This window comes from Alligator mississippiensis, chromosome 5 (genome assembly GCF_030867095.1).
Source record: "Alligator mississippiensis isolate rAllMis1 chromosome 5, rAllMis1, whole genome shotgun sequence".
Classification (NCBI taxonomy): Eukaryota; Metazoa; Chordata; order Crocodylia; family Alligatoridae; genus Alligator; species Alligator mississippiensis.
This window is the reverse complement of record NC_081828.1, coordinates 3,624,712-3,652,594: the sequence shown is the minus strand read 5'-3', so window position 1 is coordinate 3,652,594 and position 27,883 is coordinate 3,624,712. Positions and strand designations below refer to the sequence as shown.

Below are 27,883 nucleotides of genomic sequence, written 5' to 3'. Positions count from 1 at the left end.
TACTAGGTTTTTGAACTAATTAAGTCTGGTCCCCAGCCAGTGCTGCAGGACAGCAGGACAGTCCCACACTGTCCCACACCCTGTGTCCTGCCACACAGCTGTGGGAGCAGGGAGCCAGCACGTGGCACAAGAGAAAAAAAATGCAGCAGCAATTAGAAAGCAGGAGCAATTCAAGAGGGTGAACTACAAAAAAGTTGCACTGCCATCTGGTGGACAAAGTGGCTCATTACACATCTTTGAATGCCTTTGTATTTGCACACAATGAATCCATGGATGTGATGCTTTAATTCACCAAACTAAACTATGTCCAAGGAGTTTTACTTTAATGTGCTAGAAAGTCTTTTAACATGTCCAGAAAACCCACTTGTGCAAACAGTCACACTGTTGTGATGCAAGAAAGGGCAAAAAATGTGGCATGTACAAATGCCCTATGACCTTTGTCTGGCTATCTTGGACTCCTTCCAGCACCTGCATGAGCTTGCTTTGAAGCCAGCTCTGTATCTCTCCTGCAGCACAGACCTACACAGTGTGTGTGCTTGCATATGATAGAATCTAAACCTGAAAGAATTAATTTGAGGGTAACCGGTAGGAATTTTACTTTCCACGTCCACCACCTAGACAACACAAGGATATATCTTCTAAGTACACTAAATACCAAAAAGCTCTTTAAATGCTTGCACTGGTTGCAGGAAGGCTTGATCCATAACATGGCTTTAGTCGCTCGGCCTGGAATCATCATAGTCTTTTTAATAGAGCTTGTATGTGCATTTAATTAGTTTCTAGGCTGCAATGGCATCAGCTAATTAAGTCCCTGCATTTTCCAGGTCAGCCAAAAATCTGTGGAAACAGCATGCTGCGGTGGAGGTAATATGCTTTTTCTCACTTAGAAGTGGCAAGTGCTCACTGAGTTTTTGTATGATCTCACATCAAGGTTTTTAAGCAGCATTTTTCACTACTGCACCGGGTTGTGTGGAAATAAAGTAGACATTAAAAAGGAAGCCTTCTAGAGGAAACCATGAGATTACAGAGATCTAATGCATGCACAAGCCTTCAATTCACTGCAGGAAAGGGAGAGATTATGTGCTGTTTGGACTTTGCCCAGGCAGGAAAACACTCTGTAGTATGCTTTTCTTTTCTTGTTGAAGCAGTACACAGCTTCAGGCACTGGATCCTACTGGTAAATCACATGCATGTGGGAATGAGGATCAGCTCCAGGACCCACACCTTCAAGCACATGGCTTTCACCACTTGAGTGAAGTCCAATTCTGCTGGCCTTGCTTAAAATTGGGAATCAAGGATAAAAGGTCCAGGCCCTGCTATGGCAAGTGTGGCAAAGTGGCAACTCCCTGACTAGCCACAGTGCTTTTCTCGTCTGCCACGCCTTGTTGTTCAAAAATTAAGGTCTTAATTAGGCGGGAAGCTGCCCTTTGTATGCCCTGGTCCCCTGGGCCTATGTATGCAGCCCAAGCCTCGCAGATGTTCCTAAGAGCATGAGGCCGGGCTCAACTCATCCCAGTGTTAGGCCTCTCACTTTCCGCCCTATTACGGGCCACACTCATACCTCCTCCCTCTCACTGAGGCCTCTCTCACTCCACCACCTCTCACACAGTGACTCTTATACTGCCCCTCCTTCTCCCAGGGCCACACTCACCCTGGCCTTGCCCGGAGGGTCCTGGGGCTTCTTTCCCTGCACTCCCCAGTCAGCACACCCACGGCCTCTTGGGCCTCTCCCACAACCCTCATCTGAGCAAGCGCTGGGCGGTTCGCAAAACACTGGAGTGACTCTGCCTCTAGCCCCTCACCGGGTCACTCACCCAACTGCCCTGAATTAAGGGCTCCTGACTCACTCTGTTGTTTACTCCTGGCAGTTCCTCAGCTGCCCCACTGCACCCCACTCTACACCTCCACTTCCACTGAGGCGCATAATTTGCCCCCTACTCTGGGGCCTGGGGTCAAACACCTGCCGCAGGCTCAGGTGCCACTCAGTGCATCTGGCCCACCACTCTCACTCCTTGGGGTCTTGCACCCCACATGGGCTCAGGTGACCTCCACCATGCCTGGTCCCCCAACTACCTCCAATGTTAAATGAGCCACCTGAAGGTAGGGGCTGGGATTTAGGCATCCCTACTCACCTTCCACCAGGTGGTAACTGGCCTGGCATTTCTGGGGGACTGTTCTGCCACGAACAGCCCCACCAGGCCACCCATCCCCAGCAGGGTGAAGTTTTACGTCATGCCCAGGACCAAGAGCCTCCTAACCATCCCCATGAGCTCTTGCCCTTACCTCCTAGTGTTACCGGAGCAGCGGCTCCACCAGGAGATGTTGTTTCCTCGGTGCCAGGCAGCAGTGTGCTGCCTCCAGCCCTGCTGGCCTGGCCAGTTGACTCTTCAGGCTCTTAGAATAGTTCCTGGGGGATGTTTCCCCTGCTGCTCCACCAAAGCAGGCTCCGCTCAGAGCCTGTGAAAGCCCTCGAGTGGTGAACACCCCCAAAGGTGCTCCGCCACAGCAAGAAATCCCATTCATAACCTGATCACTCTTAATTCCCAAACTAGTTAGAATTCCCGTCCAATCCCACAATTGCTATGGGAAGGCTGTCTAAGGATCTCATTCATCTGATGGCTAGGAAAGGCGTTGCCATTTCCAAACTAAAATGTATTCATACAATGCTTCGGCCCATCTGTCCTTTTGCCAGCATAGTCCATGAGCCTAGATAGCTCTACTCCTTCCCTGGTGTGTACCACCATCATGTACTGATGGAGAGCAATTGTGTTACCTTTCAGCTTTTTAATCTCCTCTTGTAATGGATTTTTTTCACCCCTCTGCTCCTCCTGTTGGTCCTCTTTGTGACTGGACTAATCTGACTCTGTCTTTCCAATTAGCCATTAGCTCATGCAATGATAGAAAAGGCAGGCAGGCAAGACCATCACAAGGCCATCTAGTCCAAGCCCCTGCTTGAGGCAGGACCAGTCCAGTGTCTGTCCAACCTGAACTTAAAAACAGCCCAGGATGGAGATTCAACAACCTCTCTGGGTAGCCTGTTCCAATGTTTGACCACCTTCATTGTGTGGAAGCTCCTCCTAATCTCCCACTTACATTTGGAAATACAGTCATGCTTCAGCAGGTCCTGACAGGCCACCTAGTAGAGGGCAGTTGGGCAGAGACAAGCCAGTGGACCAAACTAAAATCAAAATCATTGCAACGAGGACAGTTTAAATAAAGGATAAGTCCCGCATTGCTTTACTTCAAAGGACACTTTTTCTCCAATCAGCTGGAGTTCAGAAGTGGTCCCATGCAACTGTTTGATAGAGCTGTACACGGGTGATCCACAAGCCCTTATCTTAACCCTACTTAGCTCTTACCTGGATTCTTCTGCAGGGACAGAGATGAGAAACTCTTGGACTGCAAAGTTTTTTCCAAGTTGAAACTTGACCTTTATCAAACGTGCACTAGGACTCAAAGGCTTGTTTTGTTTCTTCTCAATATCTTCATTGAAATGATTATCAAGTTTGGTGTTACTAGGAACCAGAGCTCTTCAGGAATTATTTTTTAAAGCATTTTTCCATCAAAAAAAAAGCATTTTTTTTTTAAACCATTTTTTAAAATTAAAAAACACCGTTTGATTAAACTGCTGTTAAGGAGGATCCTCCAGCCAAGGATGGACTTTGTGGCTGGTGTTAGAGAGACCCAGGGAATAGCCCAATATTTAGATTTGTATGAAAATTCCGCGTTTTCTTTTCCCCCTTTCTCCTTTGATATCAGAGCGACTGACTCTACCATCAACTAACATGCAAGAGTTGTTCCTAATGCTGTCTCCCCTTCCCCTCCAGGCTTATCGTAAAGAATTCATTGCAAAATGGAGGAAGCTGCAGCTGGATGTCATTTTGTGTCCCGCACTGGGCCCGGCTTTTAACGCTGGCTATCCTGGAAAGCTCTTTGGTAATTCCTCGATAGCATAAAAACACATAGAAAAGTAGGGCTGGAAGGGACCTCCATTGAGTCCAACCCCCTGCCTGAGGATCAGCCCTGTCCAAACCATCCCACACAAAACCATCATCTAACTTCTTTGTAAAACTACCGTCAGCCCTAACATGACACCAGGCATCACACCCAAACCTGCTGCAGATGAAGCAGGGCGACCACGGCAGCCAACATCCTCCTTCTACCAAAGAGGTTGTTAAAAGACACTCAATCAATCCAAGGTAGAGGCCATGCTTCTGCTAGTCTGACCATGGGCTAAACTTCCTTCCTGACCCCAAGTATGGCATTGGTGTGACCCCAAATGGAGAGGCAAGACCCTCCACCTTTAAGTCCCAGAAGGAGCACTGGCACAGCCCAGTCAAAATCCCCAGCCTTGACTACAGCCAGCACCCAACGCCTCTGAGGAAGGCATAAAACCACCCTGACACACAGCAGAAAAGGGGGAAAGGGCAACCAGCAAAGCCCAGGAGCCTGGGAAATACCAATAGCAGAACAAAGGCATCACTACACCTAGGTTATCCCCCACCAGTGGTTGTCCAGCGTCTTCTTGAATGCCTCCAGTGATGGAGAGTCCACAGCTAACCTTGGCCTCTATTCCCCTGCCTCCCGGTTCTGTCAATGAAGAAGTTTGTCCTAATATCCAATCTGACCTGACTTTGCTGCAACTGCAAGCTACTGGTCTTGCTCTTAACAAGAAGTTATCTCAGAGGTATTGGCAGGCATGCAAGCCTTCTTTGCAAGGTGGCCTAAACAGGTCCCCTGTAATCTGTCCCCAGCAGGATCCTCTCTGTTCAGAGAGTTCGCAAACCTAGGCAGTGCCTCTAAAGTAAATGGAGCTAAGCCTGATCCATGATTAATCTCCATGTCATCTCTTCCAGCTGCCACTTCCTACACCAATCTGTACAACGTCCTAAACTTCCCTGCTGGAGTCGTGCCGGTCACCACTGTCACCCACATTGATGAAGAAGAGCTGAAGGATTACAGGGGTCATTATGGGGACCTTTGGGACAAGCGGCTGAAAGAGGTCAGTTTGCATTGGAGGGGACAACCGTGCCTCGGTGATAGGGGACCTGCCTTGTCAGAATGATTCTCTCAGTGGTTCAGAAGGGAAAGCGGGTGTTAAATTTCTTATGCCCCCCACTGCCGGGACTGTCGGCTATGAGGGCTACAAAATGAGGCAAAGGGCTATAGAAGGGAAGCGCCTGCATGAAAAGAGATGGTAATGAATATATCTCACCAGCCCCTGGGTAACCTTATGCCACTCGTGTCTCTGCTGCAGGCCGTGGAAGGAGCCGTGGGGCTGCCCGTGGCTGTGCAGTGCGTGGCCCTGCCGTGGCAAGAGGAGCTGTGCCTCCGCTTCATGAAGGAGGTGGAGACACTGGCCCATAAGAGAAAGCAAAGCCTGACCTATTGAGACCCGTAGCACTAAGCACCTTCCTACTCATCCATGAAACATTCACGGCAGTCGCTGTCTCTGTTAATGGCCAATAAATGCCTTGAAATCCCTTTGTCTTCCTGAACTGGTCAGACACATCCCAGCTCTGGTCAAACACCACTGTGTTCGTCTGCATCAAACTGAAGCAAGGGGTAAGAAAGGATGGATACTTGGCAGATAGACTGATAGCTAGCTGAGAAGCAAGGGAGTTTTGGGGTGGGGTTTAGAACAAATATTTGCTAAAGAAAAACAATCCCCGCATCCCACTGCCCTGAGTTTGCTTTTTAATCATTCTCATCATTTGCACCGTGCAGTGTAGCATCGTCTGTGGATCTAACCCTCGCAGTCAGCCTCTTGCCAAGAGGCAGGGAGAAGGGTGGACACCACAGAGGAGAATGAAATGGTTGGGTTTGGGTGAAAATGTCTGGGAAATGGTTGAAAGCATCCTCAGAGCTGCAGTAATGGTTTGCTTCACTGCAAGTCCTACCCACAGTGGAAATGCACCTTCCCTGCCCCAGCTAATGTATACAGAGGGCCATACGGCAGTGGCGATCCCTCAAGGTTGAGGACAATCACTCCCATGGGTCGGGACCAGTGGGAGAAGCCTGCACATGATTTATTTTATGTGAGGAGACAGTTGTGCATCTTGGCAAAGGAGAAACCTGTGTCCAGTGGCAAGGAGATCCAAGAAAACCGAGGTTCATAGGTTCATAGATGTAGGGTCGGAAGGGACCTGAGCAGATGATCACGTCTGACCCCCTGCCCTGGGCAGGAATGAATACAGGGCACATATGACCCCTGGTAAGTTTAAGCTCATATGACCCCAGCTAGGTAGTTATCGAGCCTCCTTTTAAGGTAGGAACAAGCACCACTTCCCTTGGAAGCTGGTTCCAGATCCTAGCCACCCTGACTGTGAAGTAGCACCTCCTGATGTCTAGTCTGAATCTACTCTCCATCAACTAGTGGCCGTTATTCCTAGTTACTCCGGGAGGTGCTCAGGGGAACAGGGTCTCGCCCATTCCCTGCTGGTCCCCCCTGGTAAATTTATAGACAGCCACCAGGTCCACCCTCAGCCTTCTCTTGTGGAGGCTGAACAGGTTCAGGTCCCATCACCTCTCCTCGTAGGGCCTGCCCTGTTGACCCTGATCATGCGAGTGGCCTCCTCTGGACCCTCTCCATGCTGGCCACATCCCTCCTGAAGTGTGGCACCCAGAACTGGATGCAGTACTCCAGCTGTGGCCTGACCAATGTTGCATAGAGGGAGAGGATCACCTCCGTGGACCTGCTTGTGATGCACCTGTGGATGCACAACAAGGTGTGCTGGCCTTCCTGACCGCGTCCCCATACTGTCGGCCCATGTTCATTTTGGCATCAGTAATGACTCCCAGATCCTTTTCTGCCTCTGCACTGATGAGAAGGGAGTTCCCCAGCCTGTAGGGCTGCTGCTGGTTCTTCCCCCCCAGATGCAGCACCTTGCACTTAGTATTGAATCCCATCTATTCTCATCCACCCACCCCTGTAACCTGTCCAGGTCCAGTTGTATCCTGTCCCTCCCTTCTAGCATGCCCACCTCTCTCCACATCTTGGTATCATCTGCACATTTGAACAGGGTGCTTTTCACCCCCTCATCCAAGTTGCTAATAAAGAAATTGAACTGTGCGGGCCTGAGGACTGAGCCCTGGGGGACCCCACTGCCCACATCCCTCCAGGCTGAATAAGACCTGTCCACCACCACTCTCTGGGTGAGGCCCTCCAGCCAGTTAGCGACCCATCTGACTGTGTAGGCATCAATGCCACAGTCACCTAGCTTTTTAATGAAGATGGGGGGAGAGACAGTGTCGAAGGCCTTCCTGAAGTCCAGAAAGACTACATCCACTGTGACACCTGCGTCCAATGCTTTTGTGACCTGATCATAGAAGGCCACCAGGTTGGTCTGACAGGGCCTGCCTCTAATGAACCCGTGTTGGTTGCCCTTGAGCATCATCCCGGCTGCTGGTCTCTCCCAGATGTGCTCCTGGATAATTTTCTCAAAGAGCTTCCCCAGGACCGAGGTAAGACTAACGGGCTTATAGTTGCCCGGGTCCTCCCTCCTCCCTTTTCTGAAAATGGGGACCACATTGGCCTTCTTCCAGTCATCTGGCACCTGGTCAGAGCACCACGAGTGCTCATAAAGCCATGCCAAGGGTCCCACAATGACCCCTGCCAATTTCCTCAGCACCCTGGGGTGGAGAGCATCTGGACCTGCTGATTTGAACACGTCCAGCCTCTCCAGAAGTTCTTGATCCTTGTTGCTAGCCCTAGTTCTGTCTCTGCCTTAGCCTTCCTAACAGCCCCCCTACAAGACTCACACGATGGAGGTATAATCCTCTTTGGTGATAGCACCCCCCTTCCACTGGATGTACCCCTCCTTTTTGGCTTTCAGGAGTTCCTGAATGGATTTGGCGAGCCAAGGGGGCTTTTGAGCACTCTTGCCCGCTTTGACTCATGTTAGATTATTCTTCCACTACCGCCTTCATCTGCCTTTGCAGACATTGAGAAGTTTGCTTTCTGCCTCCCCCTACTCCACCACTACGGTCTTTGCTTTGCGTTGCATTGCGTTGCGTTGGACTGCTCATCTGATACCTCCCCTTTGACCTTACCACCGTGGGTGACCCTACCAGGAGTACAAGACTCCCGACAGTGTCGCTCTTAGGATCCTTGGTACATGCAAGCCTCTTCACCCCACCAAGGTGGCAGTCCATGGAGAGGAAGGAGGAGGAGGGTATGAACAGCCAGTGAATGCCAGGATTGCATTGTCTTAGCTGGGACTGCATTAGGAAAAGGGCTCTTTACAGTCCTGGTGCAAGGGACAATTTGTGCTTAAAAAAAGATCTGGTGTTGGTATGAGACCGGGAGCAAAGCACTTCCAGGTCAATGTTTGCTCTCCCCAGATGGCATGCGCTGCTGTCATTTGTGAAGACAAGAGTCCATGCAGCTCTTTAGTTTTATTAGAGATGCAGTTGGGGCAGTTGGGGCAGCTGTAGTCTGAAGGAGGGTTCGACTGCTGGGCATTGACTCTCACTGGACCATGTTTGCATCCAACGAGAGGTTGGCCTTGAAGCCCCTTGGAAACAACTCTGCTCAGACCTCAGCCCTGGGGTTGATGCAGACATTTCAGGCTCTGGGAAAGCTGGTCTGCTCATCTGGGGCTCAGTCACGCTGATGCCTGGGGCTAGAAGGAAGATTAGAACCAAGGGCAGCATTTTCCTGGGCTAGGGGTCTGCAGCGGACCTCCAGTCCCAGAGCTGCCCCTGGTGGCATTGCTCTCTGTCTCCCACGGGGGGTCTGTGCCCTTCCAACCAGGTCCCTCTGAAGTCCTGTTTCTTCCTAGACATCAGTGTCCCCAAGGCAGGGTGTCCAGTGCAGATCTGGTCCTCCGGGCAACATCTCCCATCCCTCCACTTTGGCTCTACTCTTCTTTCAAAGTAGCAGCTCCTGGGGCACCTCTGGGATCTCCCCAAACTAAACAACGCTTGTCTTTGGCTTGATCCTAGCCCATTTTCTCTTCCCCTTATTCCTCCATGCTCCTTCAGAGCCTACCCGACAGAATGGCCTTCCTGGAGCCCAGGGCTTGTTTCTACAGCCAAATCCTACACATGCAAGCGCCACTTCTACCACATTGTAGTTCCTGTTCCCATAAAAAAAGAGCTTCAAGCCAAGAGAGCACATGTTTTATGGCCTCCTCAGGTCCTCTCTGCCAACTTTCCAGACCATCTTCCTTTCTGAAAGCCACCCAAATCCTCTCCATCAGCATCTGGTTCTGAACCAAGCCTGATGTTCAGGTGCAGCAAGATGAGGATGAGCCCTGGACAGGGGGTATAACCCCTTTCCTTCCCTCCATTCTGGGCACACAGGTTGGATGACCCTGAGCCCTTGTGTTAGCAGCTGTGGCCTAGGCAATGGTGACCCCTGCTTTCCTGCTCTATTTGGTAATCCTAGCCCAGGATCAACAGGCTGCATGATAGGATGATCCATCTTCCTATGTTGTCAGGAAGCCCTCCTACCCCGATGTCCTTGCCGTCCCTCTCCCTAGCAGGGCTATTGCAATGGCAGGCTCAGGAGGTGCGGGGTTATGAAGCGAAGGGCTCGCAGGGACTTCCAGTACAAATGGCTCATGAGCCACCTTCGGCAGGAAGGAAGAAAACGACTCTTGTACATGGTCATGTGGGACCGGGCAAGGAAGAGGCCGTGTGATAGCATGGCTGTGGTGCGTGGAGGGAAGAGGTATCAGAAAAGGGAATGGCTGAGAGGAGCTGGTGGCCTGTGGATGGGAAGTGATTTGAGAAAAGGGTTAAATATTCCCGCAAACGGCCATGGCAGGTCCCGCCACTGGAGAAATGCACAGCTGCAAGGCCACTGCCCTCGGGAGCGCCGAACCCTGTGAGCAGTCAATGGTCCTGCTCTGAAAGGGCCTGAAGCTCCCCCTCGGCCGCCGCTTGTTTTCGCAGCGATAAGCTCCTGCCACCAATAGTAGCATTGGAGCGGCTGAAAAAACTCGGGTTATTTAATCTGGAGAAGAGGAGACTGAGAGGAGATTTGATAACAGCCTTCAAGTACCTAAAGGGTGATGGCAGAGAGGATGGAGATAGGTTTGTCTTTGTAGCTGCAGGGGACAGGACTAGGAGCAATGGCCTCAAGCTGCAGCAAGGGAAACTGAGGCTGGAGATGAGGAACTTTCTGACTCTGAGAGCAGGCAAGAATTGGAGCAAGCACCTCGAGAGGTGGGGGATCTCCATCCCAGGAAGTTTTCAAGAGCAGGGTGGACAGACACTCAGCTGGGATGGGTTAGTGAAGGGTGCTCCTGCCTTGAGCAGGGGCTGGGCTAGATGTGGCCTCCTGAGGTCCCTTCCAGTCTTACTTTCCTGTGCCCCTGGGTGGTTCATATTGTGCTGCACAGGGAGGGAGAGCTAGCCTCCTTTCTGGGTAGCAGTCCTACCCCTGTGTTTCTATTTAGGGCTGATTCACTGGGGCCTGGTTGACCCAAATCATGTCAATCTGATCCTACATCCAACCGGGTTTATCTCAAACCAGCTTCTGCCATTTTCAAACCAGTTTATGTGCACTGAACATCTGTTCTGTTACAGGTTTAAACCTGTTTCTGATCCCTTAAACCGGTTTATGTGTAATGTCTGTCCCCAGCCTGGAAGGAAAGCCCCATTGGGGAATATGAAGTGGACCTGCGGTGGCCTCTCTGAACAGCAGGGATTTGGTTTCCCGGAGGTGTTTTCCTCTTGTGTAAACGCTTCTGTTTTCCCATTGCTCTTTGCTCACGAGTCCCGGGCGGGACTAGAGTATCCCTGCAAAGCCCCCTCCGGCCTCCCGCGTGTCAGTCGCTCTCTGGAGCCCGCAGCAGTAGCACCAGCAGCTCCCAGGCAAAGGGAAGGGCTCACCATGATCCAGGGGAAACTGAGGCAGCTGCTGCCGGAGGCGGAAGTGGACCCTTGCACCATCTCAGCCCTGCTCTGCGGCTCGGCTGCAGCCGTCCTGGTGCTGAAGTGGGTGAGGAGGAGACGGATCCAGGAGAAGATCGAAGAGGCGAGGCGGTGGCGGGAGCAGGGCTTGGCTCAAATGGAGAAGGCTGCTCATCTCTTCAAGCAGCAGGTAATTCTCCCCCGAGGGGCGGAGAAGAGGTTGCCCTCAGGACATGATGGGGCCAGGTTCTCGGTAGCAAAGTAGAGCAATAAATCCATGGCCCAGCTGATCCAGGGCTTCTGAGCTTGGGAAGGAAAAGTCCCTGTTTGCCATGCGGGGTTTGCTGCAGGTTTCTTACCTTCCAGCCTGATGCAGGGACCCCCGGGAAGGACAGGGCATCTGTTCCTCTTCAACCTCAGCCTCCACATTGCACTAAATCTTTCCACCTGCTAGTGTCACACCCCTCCTAATCCACTTCATGCCCACCCATCAGCTCCGACTCCCTCTGTAAAAGGACCCTGCGCTGCCTCCTTGATCCGTTTGCAAGTATTTGTCTCCATCCTAGAAGCTAAGCACTGATCTGCTCCTTGATGTAAAACCTAATCTAGGCAGGATTATTAGGCCAAGATACAGAGCAGAAACTGAGACTCCAAATTGTCACTACTGTATCCCAAGCATAAGCAAGGAGCCTCGATCGCTGTGCTCGGGACTCCAGTATGAGGTTCAATTTTCTCCCTCTTTCCCGGTGCGGGTGAGCACTGAAATCTGCATTTCTGCACCCCTGGATTTCAACTGGGGGACACAAACACTGAGCCGTCAGACGTCAGGCTTGGCTTTATTATGAAGCAACCTGGACTTTTCCAATTGTTGATCCCCCCCCCAACGTTATTCCACTTGGCAAGCTAGACGTTATCTAATTACAACATCAGGAGCAAATAAACCTGACCAAGAGAGCAGAGGCTAGCTGCCTTAGCATGACTAATCCTGCACCTTATCACATTGCAGCACCGGGAGCAAATAAAGAAGCCCCTCTCACTTGGTCCCCATGCAAACAGGCACCTGGGGATTTCCATTTGTCTCTTGAATATATTGTAGAGGTTGGTTAAAGTCCAGAGAAGTGCACGTGCACAAATGCACACACACGCATGGGCACACATGAGCACACATGCGCATGGGCATACATGCACACGTGCATGGGCACGCATGCACAAACCCAGAAATACATGCACACACACACAGGCACAGATGCACACACGTGCGCATGTGTGCACACACACACACACATGCATGATGTAAAAAAACGTTATCAAGGCTGCAATGTCCAGCCTGCTAAAATGAGGAGGTGTAACTTTTCTTTGGCCCCCTCGTGCATACTGCATTCAGACAGGGTCCATAAGGCCAAATCCCAGTCTCTCCAGACTCCTGGCCCCAGCTGACACCCATCCACCACCCCCGTCCATCTTTGATCCCCTCTACATTCAAGTCCGTTTCCTCCCTGCTGTCAGTAGAAGGTCACTGACACGCAGGGGAGACAGGCTGCCTTCTCCCGGTCCCACAGCCTGGCTCGGTGCCGCGGAGCAGTCTTGATGAGGAACATTCATCTGAGCTCCACCCTGGAGCCCAAGGCTGTAGGATGCTCTGGATCAGTGTTTCTCGACCTTCAGGTCACGGCCCAAAAGTGGGTCACAAGAATATATGAAAGGGTTGTGAACAAACTTTAAAACTGAATTCTCCTTTAAAGGAGAAAATCATGGGAAACGGTGGGTTTTCCCTTGCAGGCTGGCAGAGTTCCTGCCTGAAATACACCCACCCCCTGCCCCACACACTGGGGGGCTGATGCCTGGGGGCAGGGGGCAGTGGGTTGGGAGTGAGGGGCATCAGCAGGGCCAGGGGGCTGTTTTCTACTTAAACAATTTCCCAGGTCAGGACTGGCCATCAATGTTTACAAATGGGTCCTGGTACAGAAAAGGTTGAGAATCACCGGTCTAGGCCAACACCCTGCTCCAAGCAGCACCAGCCCCAACTACATCATCTCAGCAACAGGACTCCACCAGGGGTGAATTCACAACACTGCTTATAAACCCAATGTAGCACCATCTTCCTTCTGCAACAGTAATATTTATGCTCCATGCAGAACCCAGGGGTCCAGTCCAGTCACATCCTCTCCCTGTCGCTGGTGGAGCTGGGTGAGAAACTGAAGGAAGGTTCCCTGTCTCCAGAAAGCGTCCTCTACACCTACATGGACAAGGTCAGTTCTTCAAAAGACCGTAGATATTGATGCATAATAAAACTGTTTGTCTCTCTGCACCTCCCATGCAGAGATCTCAAAGCCTGTAGTGCTTTAAGACCCTCTGTAGCAACTCAGAATTGTTATCCCCAATTCCCAGATGGGAAAGTTGAGGTCCAGGCCATCATGGCAAGGTGCTGGATGCTCCTGCACTAAATCATAATACAAAAGGCATGAACAGCAGGTGCCCACCTCTTATGTCTCTCAACTACAAGTAGCACATGATCTCTGGGAGATATGTCAATATGTTGAATCTATATTTGTGAATCTAGGTTGGGGTTTTTTTGTTCAATCAGCTACTGCCGATGCAAGTATAGTTTTACTTTATGTTCACAATACGTTCCGTACCTGCCAGACATATGGTATTGCCAACTCTCGTGATTTTTGGTGGTGTTCTTAAAGTCTATGTTTCGGGAATGTGAAAACCTTTGCTCTTTCTTTTATGTGTGTACACACACACACACACACACACACACACACACACACACATATTATATAGCTATATCTATTATATAGATATAGATATAGATATGTGACAGGGGTCCATCCCTGGGCCTGTCTAATGTAGGCCTAACCTTCTGTCTCTGGGCTACTCACCACCTTTCTCTCCTGCCACGCCTTGATGTAACAATAATTATGATGTTACCCAGGTGGGAGGCTGCCCATTTACTACCCCGATACTAGGGGTTGCTATCCACTGCTCCAAACCTTCCCTACATGGTGGCCCATGCCTCATAGATGGTATATAGATGTTGACTTGAGCCCTAAGGCACTGTGTCTGCTCACTCTCTATCACCAGGCAGGACTCCTGGTGCTGGGGTCTGCCCACCTCCTGTCGCTGTGGCCCTTGGCATTGGGGTCTGCCCTCTGTCTCTGTGCCCCCTGGCTCTGGGGTATGATTGCCCCCTGTTGTGGTGCTCCCTGGCACTGGGGCTCTGCACAGTAGTGTACCCCAATGAGGCCTCTTCCTCCCACAATAGCCTCAGCCCAGTCCACCGGATAAAAGAACAACATAAATATGAGCCCCTGGGCCATAACATGATACAAGTCCTACACACCATACTCTGGCTTCTTAAAAACCCCAAACTGCTCCTCAAGTATTGAGTACCTCCCAGCTCTGGGTACCTTGTAGACTCCTGGAGCCTCATTAGCCACAGCAACCATCTGGCCAGCAGCCACAGCCTTCCCGGGTAGTTCTGCCATGCAGGAGCTCCCTTCCCCTGGCAGCTTGCCAGAGGTCTTCCCCCGCCAGCAGCCCTGAAGTTTATATGGGCCTAGAGCCCTATCTCCTTCCTGCCAGCTGACCGGCCTGGGTGGTTGGGTTTTTAACCCCTACCCTCCTAGTATTGGATGTTCCTCTAGACTCAGATCTTAAAGGGGCAGCCCTGCCTCCTGATAACAGGGCTACGGTTCCCTGTTACTATATATATATATATATATATATGAAAGAGCTTAATTTTTAAAGTTTTTTTTCACATCCCTGAAGCATAGACTTTAAGGACAATGCCAAAAATCATGAGAGTTGGCAACACTGAACATACCAATTTCAAAAATAAATGTGATTTTCCCTACCTAATTCCACCCACCCCCATCCTTTTCTATGTCCATGGAAAGGCCTTGGCAGTGACCCAGGAGGTGAACTGTGTGACCGATTTTATATCAGAGTGCGAGGAGCAGCTGAAGGAACTGAGACGGCAGAAGGAGAAGGGCTTGCTGTACGGCATTCCTGTCAGCATCAAGGATCACATCGGCTACAAGGTGCTTCCATCTTTCCAGCCCATTTCCTGTAAATGTTGGGATTCCAGATGATCCTCTGTTTTTTTTGTTTTGAGGACAACAGGATGCTTGTAGATGAACCAACGGTATGCATCTACAAGTGAGTGACAGCCTTAAAGCAACCACTGCCTTCTAACAGCTGTAGGTGCAAATCTTCCATTAGAGTCCCAGTCAAATTAGTGTCATTCATGAGGGTATGTAATCAGGCCAGGGGTGCATGTGCTTCCTTGGAGGCTCCATGGCATGAAGGATGCTAAACAAACAAATACAAAATCACATCCTCTTTGATAGTGGCAGAGCTCTCTTTTGCCTGAAATGTTTGAACTTGCAACATTGCTAACAGGAGTTTGTGTGCTGCTTAGTTCTGTGTCCATCGTCATCATCATCAATCTGTATCATGCTAGCACCTAGGAGGCCAATCATGGACCAGGACACCAGTATGGGTGGCTGTTGAATCCACTGTGGATAAGTCTTCATTGTGGTCTTGGTGTGTGCTCCTGCATGTATTTTTTGCTCAATCAAGCCTAGTGGTCACACACAACTCCCTCAAGCCCATGCTTGTTTGAACTTTGAGCCCATACTTGTTTGTGTGGCTGGAGATATGGGTCAGCAGATGGACTGGAGTCAGTCCCCTTGGTAGTGACGATGCTGGCACGAGTTTTGAGTCCTTCAGGTCTCTCAGTGCTGCTCCCATAGTCCCACACAGCAGGATTTCCTGAGATGATGGAAAACCTTCAACTGACCCTAGTCGCCTTATATTGTAGACTCATCACAAAGAGCATTTGAAAGATGTGTTGTGCTTTCAATAATCATAAAATCACAGACAGTGAGGGTTGGAAGGGACGTCAGGAGGTCACATCCAGTCCAACCCCCCGCTCAAAGCAGGACCAGCCCCAACTACAGCATCCCAGCCAAGGCTTTGTCTAGCCTGGGCTTAAAAACCTCCAAGGATGGAGACTCCACCACCTCTCTGGGTAACCTGTGCCAGTGCTTCACCATCCTCCTAATAAAGGGCTTTTCCTAATATCTAATTTAAACTTCCTTTGCTGCAACCTGAGCCCATTGCTCCTTGTTCTGTCATATGCCATCACTGTCATTAGCTCTCCATCTATAGGATTCCCATGCTTCAGGGTTTTTCTTGGGTACCTGCAGTGAATAGGAAGACATTTTTCTTCTTGAATGTCTTGGCTTCTGAGGTCTTTTTGCCTTCCTCTGAACCGCTAGACACTGGCTGTGGCTAGATGAGAGATTGGCTTGAATGTGATGGTGCTCCAAACAGTATGAGACAACTCTCAGGGTAGATCTTGCTCTTACTCTTAGAGATTAAACCAATCAGCAGATCTGTGGTCAGGAAAGATTTCCCCTCCCTCTCCCCTTTGGACTCTTGAGGGATTTTTGCCTACTTCAGAAGCCAAGAGCACAGCCCTCTGCAACAAGGGCCATCATCATATTTCAACCTAACACATCCACCACCCTGGCAGTAGCCAATGCATTGGCAGTGCCCTTGCCCCCCCACCTGCCCCCTCTGCTCTTTCTTTACTTTATTGTAAGGGTTTTGTTGCTGCTCTTGGGGTTTGTATAAAGATCCTCAGTTTGTTGGGGGTACTTTATGGCTGTAGCTGGGGGAGGCCAGAGTGAATACTCTTGTGAACCCTTTTGGAGAAATGTCCCTTACATAGCTCCTGCTATCGCAGGGGATTGGACACAATGATCCACCTGATCCATCCCAGTGCTATGCTCCTAATGGCTTGTGCTTTTAAAATGGTAAAAATGGAGCAGATCCAAAGGACATGTGGCCCATGTCTCTATGTCCCTTGGCTTCCCAGGGCCATGTCTCCACCTGCGGCTTGATCCATTACCTCGGGTCCCCAGAGGAAGACGACAGTGTATTAGTCAAGGTTTTAAAGAGGCAGGGAGCGATTCCGTTTGTGAAGACCAACACTTCACAGTCCATGATCAAGTAAGACTTCGGCGTTCTTTATTCAGGTGTTACTGAACTCTTCCTGCCCACTCACATCATTAGATCATAGAGGCAGTCACCAGCCTAGCAAAAGGGGCCTCAATAAGTAAAGCCCACACTTGTTCTCAAGTCTTCCCTAGTGAGGATGAGATGATCCTCTGAGCTCAGACTGACCTTCACAACCCTTGATTTTTGACTTCTTGACCACAAGGCTTATCTGTTCAGCAGCTGTACCTGGGGCAGCCCATAGTGAGCTGTAATCTGGAAGGCCCAGAGATTACTTCTTGACCGGCCTCTACCCTTTGACCTGCCCAGCATGGATGGTCTTATCAGGTCTGCATAGTTGAGCAGGTCAGAGAGGTTTGCAAGCAGTCCTGGCAAGGTCTCCCCTAAGATCCAAGCCCTGTTTTGCTGGGTGATTGAACAAACACCCCAATAGATGCTAATAACTAGCTTATCCCTTTGGACCTCTCCCAGCTATGACTGCAGTAACGTCATCTTCGGCCAAACAGTGAATCCTCACAACCATAAGAAAAGCCCCGGCGGCTCCTCTGGAGGGGAAGGAGCACTGATCGCAGGAGGAGGGTCCATCCTGGGCTTTGGGTCAGATGTTGCTGGGAGCATCCGCCTGCCCTCCAGCTTCTGCGGGCTGTGTGGGTTCAAACCGACGGGCTACAGGCTGAGGTACATGCCAAGATCTGAGTCCTTCCTGGGAACAGCTAATATGGGGTTACAAGCAAGCAGGCCAGCAGTGAAGTGCAAGAGGCAAGGATTTCCAGAGTGATATTTTTCATTGGACCAATTGTATAGTTGGGATTGAGTTGACAAGCTCCTGAATGCAGGATGTTCTTCAAGTCACTTTAGGGTGACATCTTTTATTGGGCCCTTTGTATAATCCTTGTCTCTCATATCATTTCTGGGCTATCATGGCTCCAGCATCACTCTCACACTGCCATAACACAGTAGTGATGTCTGATTTAAAATCTACCCATTTAAAAACAGCCTGATGCACTGGTTCTTGCTGTTCACACACATGCATCAGGAGGGAAGCTAAGAGAGGATAGTTTTCTCTCCACCAGTGCTGGGATTTCACCTCCATTAATGTATGCAGCTGCAACAGAAATCTCTGGAGGCAGCCTGGTCATGATTTAGGAGTCAAGGAAAGCTCTGACTCTCTTTTCACGTAGACTCCAGACGGTATTTCTGCAATGTTTTAAGTCAGATGCAAGTTCGATGGTGACCTGAATACATATACCTTGCTAGCTGGTTAGTAGTCAGAACGTCTAACCATGACTGACTGCATCAGATCCATCAGGAGACAGAAAATATACTGTGTGGGTAAGGTCTGGAGAGCCATGAAGGTCTTAAAATAAGACATAGGGGCAGTGAAAGTCATTGGTATCCTTGCACAAGCTGAAGGCCATCTGTACTCAAGCTCATTCCCACAGTCTTCTAGCAGCAAGCAACCTGTTTGGGATACTTCACCTGCCCTTCACAGTTTGACCTCTGGCACGTTCTTCACATCACTGTTTGAGTTCATGAATGTGCTTTGTTTTGCATTTGCCTTTTTCTGTAGCATCTCGGGTCTCGCCAGTCCCATAGATGGCATGAGATCAGGTAAGTTGTTGTCTTCCTCCTAAGATAGAAAATTCACCTACAGGCATCCCCTTATGTCCCAGGATGGAAGGGATAAACCTCATCTTGCAGTATGGCGTATACTCAGATGCAGTGTCTTGATTTGTGTTAAGCCAGGATGTCCAGAGGGTCTGGAGCAGGGAGGGGAACAAATTGTGGACCTCAGCTCCCAGTCTTGGAGTGTCATGACTAAGCCTCTTTTCTAGTCACGAACCAGGATGGTTTAATGTCCTTAGATACCAGTGATCTGACATGCACCCAAAGGAAATGGGAGGGTGTCTTCCTAATGACTTCAGTGCTCCCTGAATCAGGCTCCCTATGTCTTGCTTCCTGAAATTGTGGACGTCTACGTTTCTTTTCCAGTTAGTTTCATGGTGGGGCCCATAGCGAGGGATGTGGACAGCCTCGCTCTGTGTATGAGGGCGCTTCTGTGTGAGAAGTTATTCAGCTTGGACCCCACCGTGCCACCTCTTCCCTTCAATGAGGAGGTAACAGAAGCAGACTGTGCCAGTGGTACTGGGTGGGGAAAGGCTTTGGATGTCAGCTTTGAAAATACCCACAAGTCGAATGCATTACAAAGGGCCTGGGCAGATGACACATTGGCACTGTTGAGTGTTACAATGTTTTTTCTTCCTACGTGGGAATAATGATGGGCGGGGGTGGATGGGGGGTGGGAGTGCAGTGGTCCCCCCCAGACTTTAACCCCAACTGCCTGGGAAGGGCAGTGGCATTTCTAGTCAGGCAGTGCTGAAAGAGTCAATTGACTTCACGACTCATTATCATCTACCTGATTCCTGCTAATCTCCCTCCACTGTATAGGTGTTAATGACCCTTTCTCCTTCTTTAATGGTCTTGATGTTCCAAAAACCAGTTATCCTTTTGTCTGTCATTTTGCTATTAGCCATTCCTGGTAATGCCTTTCTCCTATTTCACAGCCCTGAACATTGTTTTAGCTCTAGCTAAAAACCTTAACTCATGGTCATATTAAACTCGGGTGCACATTGACTCACGTGTGCACATGACTGACAAGTGTTAGGTGCAATGTCAAAAAGGTTAGTTTTTATTTTACGAATCTGAGTAAGAGATGAACATTTAACTATAATGACTACAGACTACTAAAATAATATCTTTGGATTATTTTGGCCTAGATTGTTGTGCTTTTTAAATTGACTATATAACCTAGCATATTAGAGTGCATTCTGATAGAGTTATATTTGTCTCTGTTTTGATCTTAAACTGAATAATATGGTACTAGGCCATCTAGCATATTAGTATGTCTTCTAGTTTCTCTTCAACTGGAGAAAATGTTTCATGTTATATGTGACATTTATGCCAGCTTAAATTTACTGCGCAGCAAATTAGTGCACAGTAAGCGGGAATAGGCCGGCGTCTACATGTGCAGGCGTTAAAGCACATTAACACAGTGTGTGGACTGGCTTAGTCCCAAGTCAGTCAACACACACAGTGTTATGGTGCAGTAAGGCATCTTCATGTGCGTTACAGCACAGTAATTACATTGGGAATAAATTTGATACCTGCATGATGCAGGTACCAAATTTATGCTCAAATTGGCATAAATCACCATATTTACTGCACAGTACAGGCATGCACATGTAAGCACACACCCATACTGCACAGTATTTTTGGTTACTGTGCAGTAAATGTGCACATGTAGATGTGCCCCCAGGCTAGCTGTTCACAATACAATACCTCTCCACCTATGTGTCAAGGAGGTGATACTTCCCCTCTATCGGGCGCTGGTCAGACCGCAGTTGGAGTACTGCGTGCAATTCTGGGCGCCGCAATTCAAGAGGGATGCGGATAACCTGGAGAGGGTCCAGAGAAGGGCCACTCGTATGGTCAAGGGCCTGCAGACCAAGCCCTACAAGGAGAGACTAGAGAAACTGGACCTTTTCAGCCTCCGCAAGAGAAGGTTGAGAGGCGACCTTGTGGCTGCCTATAAGTTCATCACGGGGGCACAGAAGGGAATTGGTGAGGATTTATTCACCAAGGCGCCCCCGGGGGTTACAAGAAACAATGGCCACAAGCTAGCAGAGAGCAGATTTAGACTGGACATTAGGAAGAACTTCTTCACAGTTCGAGTGGCCAAGGTCTGGAACGGGCTCCCAAGGGAGGTGGTGCTCTCCCCTACCCTGGGGGTCTTCAAGAGGAGGTTAGATAAGCATCTAGCTGGGGTCATCTAGACCCAGCACTCTTTCCTGCCTATGCAGGGGGTCGGACTCAATGATCTATTGAGGTCCCTTCCAACCCTAACATCTATGAATCCACTAGGTGACAGAGATAGGGACTAGCCAAATGATTCTTACCCAGAGTGTCTTCAGATCCTTACAATGGTGTAACACGGGAGTACTGTTTCAGCGTCCCACCTATCCCCTTTGCATTTCTTTCCCACAGTACCTTTGAATGAGCCTCTGTTACCCATTGAATCCTTGTTGGGCTTCCCCAGTGAGACTATAGTATGATGAACACCCCTGTCACTGCATCTTTCTACATGCTTAGGCTTCTTGGAAGAGTCTTTTAACTCAATGCACCTACAGTGGTCAAGGTACTAAGTGAAGGTGTCTCTTCTTTCAGGTGTACTCCAGCTCCAGACCCCTTCGGATCGGGTATTACGATGGTGATGGCTATTTCCAGCCCTCTCCTAGCATGAGACGTGCTGTCCAGGAAACCAAAGTGCTTCTCGAACAAGCAGGGCATACGGTATGCAGCCTGACTTGGAAGGTCTTATTAGGATCTGTGGATAGTACCAACTCCCTGTGGCTCCTCTAGCAGATGAAAGAGCATCATTCCTTGGTTTCCATCCCATGTTCAGAGCAGTGTAAGGCCACTGAGATTTTGGAGCTCAGCATGACATGGACCAGAACATCGATGAGTCCATGTCACTGGCACAATGCGAAGGGTTCCCTCATGTGAGCTTCACATCCTTTCACTGCCATGATTAAAAGGTGGATGTGGAACAAAGTCACCCAAGCTGAATTCCCAGCCTGAGCAAACTCAACAGGAATTTTGTCATTGGCTTTGGCGGGGCTGGGATTTCACCCACATCTTTGCTACCTGTTGAACCATGTTGGTTTTGTCACACAGCTGGTCCCTTTTGCTCCCCCTCGGATCAATTTTGCGGTGGATGAGCTGTTCACCAAAGGCATCTTTTCTGATGGAGTCTCCACTTTGCTGGAGAAGTTGTAAGTAGACTCTGCAATCTGTTATCAAGAGACCTCTAAGCAACACAGCTTTCAGCTCCAAAATGCCTATGGAAATCTCAAGAGAAATAAGTTGCCATTTATTTTACTCATGCAAGTGGAAGATCCAATAGGCATGTTTTGGACAGGAAGTCGGTTCTTTGTTGGGAGGAGTTAAGATTGACATTGAGTAGGCTATGTCCACCCATTTCATCCATCTGTCTATCCTGAGATTTACTCCAATGTAAAGATATTGGCTTAGGGCTGGGCTGGAGATAACATATTTCACCAGGATTCATATACAATCAAATTGACATTGGTTGCAATAGGTAAGTAGTGCCTCAGCATCTTGCTTTCTCTGTTGCCTTCCAGTGAAGGAGATATTGTGGATCCCACCTTGAAGTCCCAGATTAATTGTTACAGACTGCCGATTCTAGCGAAGAAGATTTTGGCTCTCCTCTTAAAACCAGTGGTGAGTTACATGGGGCTCATTTGCTTCTACAAGGAAGATATTATGGAGTAAAGTTAGTGCATCCTTCAACTGGATTAACTCCTGGAAGATCTGCTCTCAGTCCCTCAGACAAAGCACTCTAGAGTCCACCAGCAAAATCACAGTGACCATGAATCAGTGGCTTTCATCTCTGATCCAGCTGGGTTATTCCCGTGCGTCTCCGACTGCTGCGCTATGGAGCTAATATAACATTTTTTTTCCTTCCAGTATCCTCGAATTGCTGGAGATCTGAAAGCACTCTGTGGAGCTGGGTAAGCAGGTTTTCTTTTAAACATCATGTTCAAATAGGTATGTGGGGATGGGGAGCTTGTATGAAGGACAGTAAGGTTTGTAGCTCTCCTCTCTCTGACTGCAGCAGAGGAAATTTAGGCAGATTAGGATGGGTAAGCTTTGGAGCAAGCTACCCAGGAATTTCCAGCCTTAGAAATTTTCAAGAGATGGTTAGGCAGAGACTTGATGGGAAGGTTTAGTCAGAGCTGATCCTGCCTTGAGCAGGGGGCTGGACTAGAGGACCATGTGAGGTCCCTTCCAGCCCAGCTTCCCTAAGATCCCAGCTTAAAACACAGTGTCAGCTTCACCGACCTTGGGATGGGTGGTTGATGGCTGATAACAGGATACAACACATGCACAGATTGAGGTATGGTCTATAGCTGTACCAGGTAAGGACTTTATTTAACAGCGGCTCATCGAGGAAGAGCTCAAAGAGCAGACTTTGCATTGGTGCATGCCAGCATCCAGCCTGCTGTGCAGGTGACCCAGCTCTTGACTTATGGCTAGGGGTGGTCTTCTTAGGCTGGGATCCTACAGGTTGATTTGTGAGACCTTTTTCTCCAGGTGTACTGATCATTGGGGGCTGGACTTGATGATCTTCCGAGGTCCCTTCCAGCCCTAATGTCTAATGTCTGTGAAATCTTATGGGTGCATCCAGACGAGCATGCATGTGCGGTATTCGGTGCCGCAAACCCATCTGCAGTGCCACACGCCACATATGCCACACCTGCAGGTGTTTTCCACTCTGCTAATTTGCAGGGGGGGTTGACACTGAGAGATCCTGATGTCAAAAATCCCAACACCTGAAAAAAAAACAGGGTGGTGCGCATGGTGGCAGCATGCACCGTCCGAAACCAGAGCCCGGCCAGCCAAAGCCACACTCCAGCTGCCGGCCAGGCTCCCTGCTCCGGGATTGCCAAAACTGCAATCCCTGGAGGTCCCCAGGATCCCAGGTAAGGCTGCTGGGACCAGCTCAGGTGCCGACCCCAGCCTCCCCTACCCCACTGAGGACAAAGTGCTGCACGCCAGAGCGTACGTGCATGGGGTTTCCCGGGGACAAGTTGCACCAGCACACATTGCGCCACTGCTCTTTGTCCCTGGGGAAATGCATGTTCCCACTCATGTGGATGCATCCGATGTGGCAATGTGTTCCACCATCTTGTTAGCTATAAACCCCTATTTCCCCCCAGGGTCTTGGTGGGATTTGTTAAATGCTTGAATTTCTCCACCCACGTAGGTGCTTTGCTGGATGGCAAAGCCTTTGCGTTTCAAGCAAAGGTTAAAAACATGCCTTGGGGGTTTCTTGGCCGTGTTAAGAATAACAGTCCTCTTCCAGCTCGGATGGAAGAATCTTGTGAAGATTGCACATACTGCAAGAGAGATTAGCCCCTTCTACCTCATTGCAGCGCTTGGGGCTGCAGAACAGTGGCACTCAACCTTTTCAGACCCAAGGCACCTGTCATTAGGTTTGAGGCCCCTCTCAGACAGTGCCAGCTCCTGGTTTTCACTTCTTTTCTGACTACAGAAAAGTCCTAGAGCTATTACTCTATGGCAGAGAGCTCAGCAAGCCTACTGCAGGGCAGAACGGTTGTAACACCAGGGATTCCCACTTGAAATCTCTGGGTTTGGCTTGTGATTCGTGTTAGCACCTCTAACAGCGTTAACACTGTGCGGCACCCTTGAAAGGGTTTCAAGGCACGTTGGGGTGCTGCAGCCCCCTGGCTGGAAATCACCGCTCTGGAGAGACTCGAGTCAGGCAGAAGTGGCTCATGGGCATCAAGTAACAAACTCGATAATGCTTGTGTCTTGGGAGCCTAAGAGCTCGAAGCCAACCCTTAAGGTGAACAAGGTCTGTCCATTGACTTGAATGGATGCTGGGTCTGGTACAGGGCTGGATTAACCCTTTAGTGGGCCATAGGCAAACAAACTCATGGGCCCCAGGCCGGTTGAGACCCCCCTCCCCACCCCGGTGCTGCTGCCTGCGGGAAGCAGGGCTCTGAGGTGCTGCTAAGAAACAGCCCCCATGGCAGCGAAGCTGGTGGGGGCAAAGGGAAGGGAAGGGAAGGGACCAGGAAAGAGCTCTAAACACACCGAGTTTATTTATCTCAGGTCTGTGCCTTTTCCAGGTCAGTGAAAAACCTGTGGAAGCAGGACGTTGCCCTGGCGGTAATTCCTTTTTGTCTTTTTCCCTCACTCTAAAGAGGTTTTTTGGGGGGAGAGAGTCGATGTGTAACTGCTGGTGGGGCACACAGCTGGAATGGCTCACAGATTATGTTATACAGATGCGTTTTCCCCTGGGAGCTAGGCCATTGCAGGAGGGCTGATGCATGGGGAGGTGTAGATTGCAGAGGAGTGTGGGGTTGGACTGGGCATATCCTTGATCTTCATGGGTTTGTCTTTAAGGAGTCCTCTCTTTGCCAAGCAGGGCTTCACAGTCCCTTGGGCAGCAAACCCTGCTGTCTTCAGTGACTGTGGAGGGTGCAGTCATGAGGGCTTGAAGGTTGGGGAAATCCATGCAACGCTACGTCTGGAGGGTATAAGCCTGGCTGAATATGCAGCAGGATGGACCCAGGGAGAGCAAAGCTGGGAAGTCACCATTAAGCAGATACCCACCCCATTGCCCCGGCTGCCCCTGACTTGAAACCGCTGGCATGAAGCTGCAGGAGGGTGGCATGGGGGCTACATAATGGCCCCATGGCCTGGAGGAGAATTGCTCCCTTGTCCAACCCTGTTTCTCCAAAACTTGTCCAGAGACTTATCACAGCCCAGCTGGAACCAGTTAGGCTATGTCCTGGCCACAGGACTGAAGCTAATGGTGGTGTTCTGCAGGTCTCAGTTGGTTTACATTTGCTCTCCATCCCACTAGGCTTACTGTAAGGAATTCATTGCTAAATGGAGGAAGCTGCAGCTCAATGTCATTTTGTGTCCTGCTCTGGGCCCTGCCTTTAATGAGGGATATCCCGGGAAGCTCTTTGGTAAGCCCCCCAGCTGGGTCCACCTTCGGCAGTTCAGGGTCAGCCAAGCAGTATGAAGAAATAAATCAGGAGGGTGACCTTTAAAGATGGACAGGGCTTTATCTGGCCCAAACCAAAGACCCACAAGCCATTGTGTATCAAGCAGACCTCGTTGTTCAGATCCCACTTGTCTGTCTCCAGTTCATAGCATCAAAGGAAAGGAGGGATGGAAGGGACCTCACAAGGTCACATCTAGTCCAGCCTCCTGTTCATAGCAGGACCATCCCTGATTAACCCATCCCAGCCAAGTGTCTGCTCAACCTGGTCTGAACGTTTCCAAGGATGGAGATTGCACAACCTCTCTAGGCTTGTTTAGGTTGGAGATTTCTGGCTAAGAGTGTGGTCAACCTGTCCCAACACTTGACCACCCTCTTAGCCAGAAATCTCCAACCTAAACTTCTCCTCCTTGTCCTGTCCTCTACTGCCACTAAGAAAAGCCCATCTCCATCTTCTCTATCATCACCCCTTAGATATCTAAAGACTGTTGCCAAATCCCCCCTCAGTCTTCTCTTCTCCAGACTCAATGACCCTGGCTCTTTCAACCTTTGCCCCTAAGTCTTACCTCCCAGACCCCTCATCATTTCTGTTGCTCTGTGCTGAATTCTCTAATTTGCCATGGTGTTTGGGGTGACTTTAAGGAAAATAGCATAAACTTGAGTGGAAACATCTAAGGGCCAAACCCTGTTCAGTTTACTCAACCGGGCGGTCTTGTTGGCACCCTGATCAGTGGCAAAGGAGTAGAGGTGTGGGGTCTTTTTGGCAGGGATGTGTCCGGGAGCTGTTGCCCTTTGCGCTGGGTTGGTTGTGGGCCTCCACAAGACAACCCTGTCGAGCTGCCAGGCAATGTTCTGCCAATTGTCTCTTCCAGCTGCCACGTCCTACACCAACTTATACAACGTCTTAAACTTCCCTGCTGGGGTCGTGCCGGTCACCACCGTCACGGAGGCTGATGAAGAGCGGCTGAAACATTACCACGGGCATTACCGTGATCCCTGGGATAAGAGGCTGAAACAGGTCAGCCAGTAGGAAGGAGAGTAATGACCTAATGAAAGTCTCTCTGATGAAATATTGTGAGGTTGGGGCTCTGGGGGCTTGATGTGATGTGTGGATGGGAGAGATCAGCCATGGGGAACACTTGTTCTATCGGACGTTTTCCTGAAGACTCAAATGTCTTTCCTCTGGCCACGCTGAAACTGTCCACAAGCAGTATAAGAGTGACGCTGTAGCCACGATGGTCCAGAAATGATGCAAGAGGCAAGGATCTCTCTTATTGGACCAACTGTGTAATTGGGATAAAGTTAGGCAAGCTTTCGAAGGTAAGACATTCTTCCTTAGGTCTTCTTTAACTGTATCCCAACTACAGAGTTGATCCAATAAAAGAGATCACCCTATGAAATCCTTGCCTCTTGCATAAATAGTCCTCACGGCAGTGCCCCTGGATCCAAGAGGACGAACCCAGTTTTCTCACTGGAGCTGCTTGTGGTTCAAGTCCTGTGGTCCCACCTCAACTGCAACCAGCTGCAAATCATGCCCATGAATGGCATCTTCCCTCAGGAAGTCACTGCAGTCAGGTCCGCTTGGCTTTTTCCCTTCCCCTCCATGGGAAAATGGGGTATAGGCTGGTCCATCTCCTGTGCTTTCAGGGCAGGCATCGGTGGCCTGTTCTGAAGGCTTCAGTGGGTGCATCTACATGTGCAAATTTACTGTGCAGGAACCCAAATTACTGCACAATAACCAAAAATGACTGTGCAGTATGAGCAGCGTCTACACGTGCACGCCTGTACTGCACAGTAAATATGGCAACTTACGCCGACTTGGGCATAAATGTCATACCTGCATCATGCAGGTCTCAAATGCAGGCCAATTAGTTACTGCGCAGCAATGCACGTGTAGACACCTTACTGCACAGTGACACTGTGTGTGTGGACTAACTTGGGACTAACTTTAGTTAGTATTATTGCGCTTTAATGCCTGCACATGTAGATGCCAGCGTAAACCTGCTTACTGTGTAACTTACTGCCCAGTAAATTTAATGCAAAGTAAATGCATGTGTAGACACGCCCAGTAGGACCTAACTGGTGTATTAAATCTTGTGCAGCCCTCGGAAACTGGGGCATCTGGGTAACATGATGCTGCTCCTGTCTCCGCTGCAGGCCGTGGAAGGAGCCGTGGGGCTGCCCGTGGCCGTGCAGTGCGTGGCCCTGCCGTGGCAGGAGGAGCTGTGCCTCCGCTTCATGAAGGAGGTGGAGACGCTGGCCCGTGGGAGGAAGAGGGAGCACGTGTGACCGCTCAGAGGATGCTTGCCTAAGGGGAGCCGGGCTGTGTTTCAATAAAACCTTGTTGCATTGCTGAGTCTGTTCCACCGC

General features: G+C 49.9%; 2 protein-coding genes across 5 annotated transcripts in view; both read left to right on the top strand.

Annotated features, from left to right (window-relative positions):
- Positions 1–5,483, top strand: part of LOC102568858 (vitamin D3 hydroxylase-associated protein) — a 25,377-nt gene extending 19,894 nt beyond the window's left edge. For both annotated transcript variants that reach the window (XM_059727789.1, XM_006267350.4), the window contains exons 13-16: positions 825–864; positions 3,828–3,936; positions 4,857–5,002; positions 5,258–5,483. In XM_059727789.1, the coding sequence (XP_059583772.1) occupies positions 825–864; positions 3,828–3,936; positions 4,857–5,002; positions 5,258–5,392 (430 nt within the window). In that variant the 3' untranslated portion in view covers positions 5,393–5,483. The remainder of the gene's footprint in view (positions 1–824; positions 865–3,827; positions 3,937–4,856; positions 5,003–5,257) is intronic.
- On the top strand, positions 5,483–27,883 carry LOC102569094 (vitamin D3 hydroxylase-associated protein). Of its 3 annotated transcripts, none has more exons than XM_059727783.1 (16): positions 5,483–5,565; positions 10,592–11,053; positions 12,999–13,112; positions 14,766–14,909; positions 16,754–16,887; positions 17,365–17,571; positions 18,464–18,504; positions 18,886–19,010; positions 21,118–21,243; positions 21,628–21,725; positions 22,095–22,194; positions 22,441–22,484; positions 24,630–24,669; positions 25,370–25,478; positions 26,386–26,531; positions 27,671–27,883. In XM_059727783.1, the coding sequence occupies exons 2-16, from the start codon at positions 10,619–10,621 to the stop codon at positions 27,800–27,802; spliced, it is 1,995 nt and encodes a 664-aa protein (XP_059583766.1). In that variant the 5' UTR covers positions 5,483–5,565; positions 10,592–10,618; the 3' UTR covers positions 27,803–27,883. The 3 variants fall into 3 exon arrangements, 2 of the variants coding, with proteins under 2 accessions (XP_059583766.1, XP_006267413.3); XM_006267351.4 differs by lacking the exon at positions 5,483–5,565 and adding an exon at positions 6,635–6,728; XR_009462298.1 differs by lacking the exons at positions 5,483–5,565; positions 24,630–24,669; positions 25,370–25,478 and adding an exon at positions 6,635–6,728 and having other exon boundaries at positions 27,671–27,757.

Excerpts from the sequence above, each read along its gene's own strand:
- LOC102569094 (XM_006267351.4), top strand. The coding sequence starts at position 6,705 with ATGCACCTGTGGATGCACAACAAG. Across the intron at positions 19,011-21,117 it reads CTCTTCCCTTCAATGAGGAG|GTGTACTCCAGCTCCAGACC; the intron begins GTAACAGAAGCA and ends CTCTTCTTTCAG. Across the intron at positions 24,670-25,369 it reads AGCAGGACGTTGCCCTGGCG|GCTTACTGTAAGGAATTCAT; the intron begins GTAATTCCTTTT and ends CCATCCCACTAG.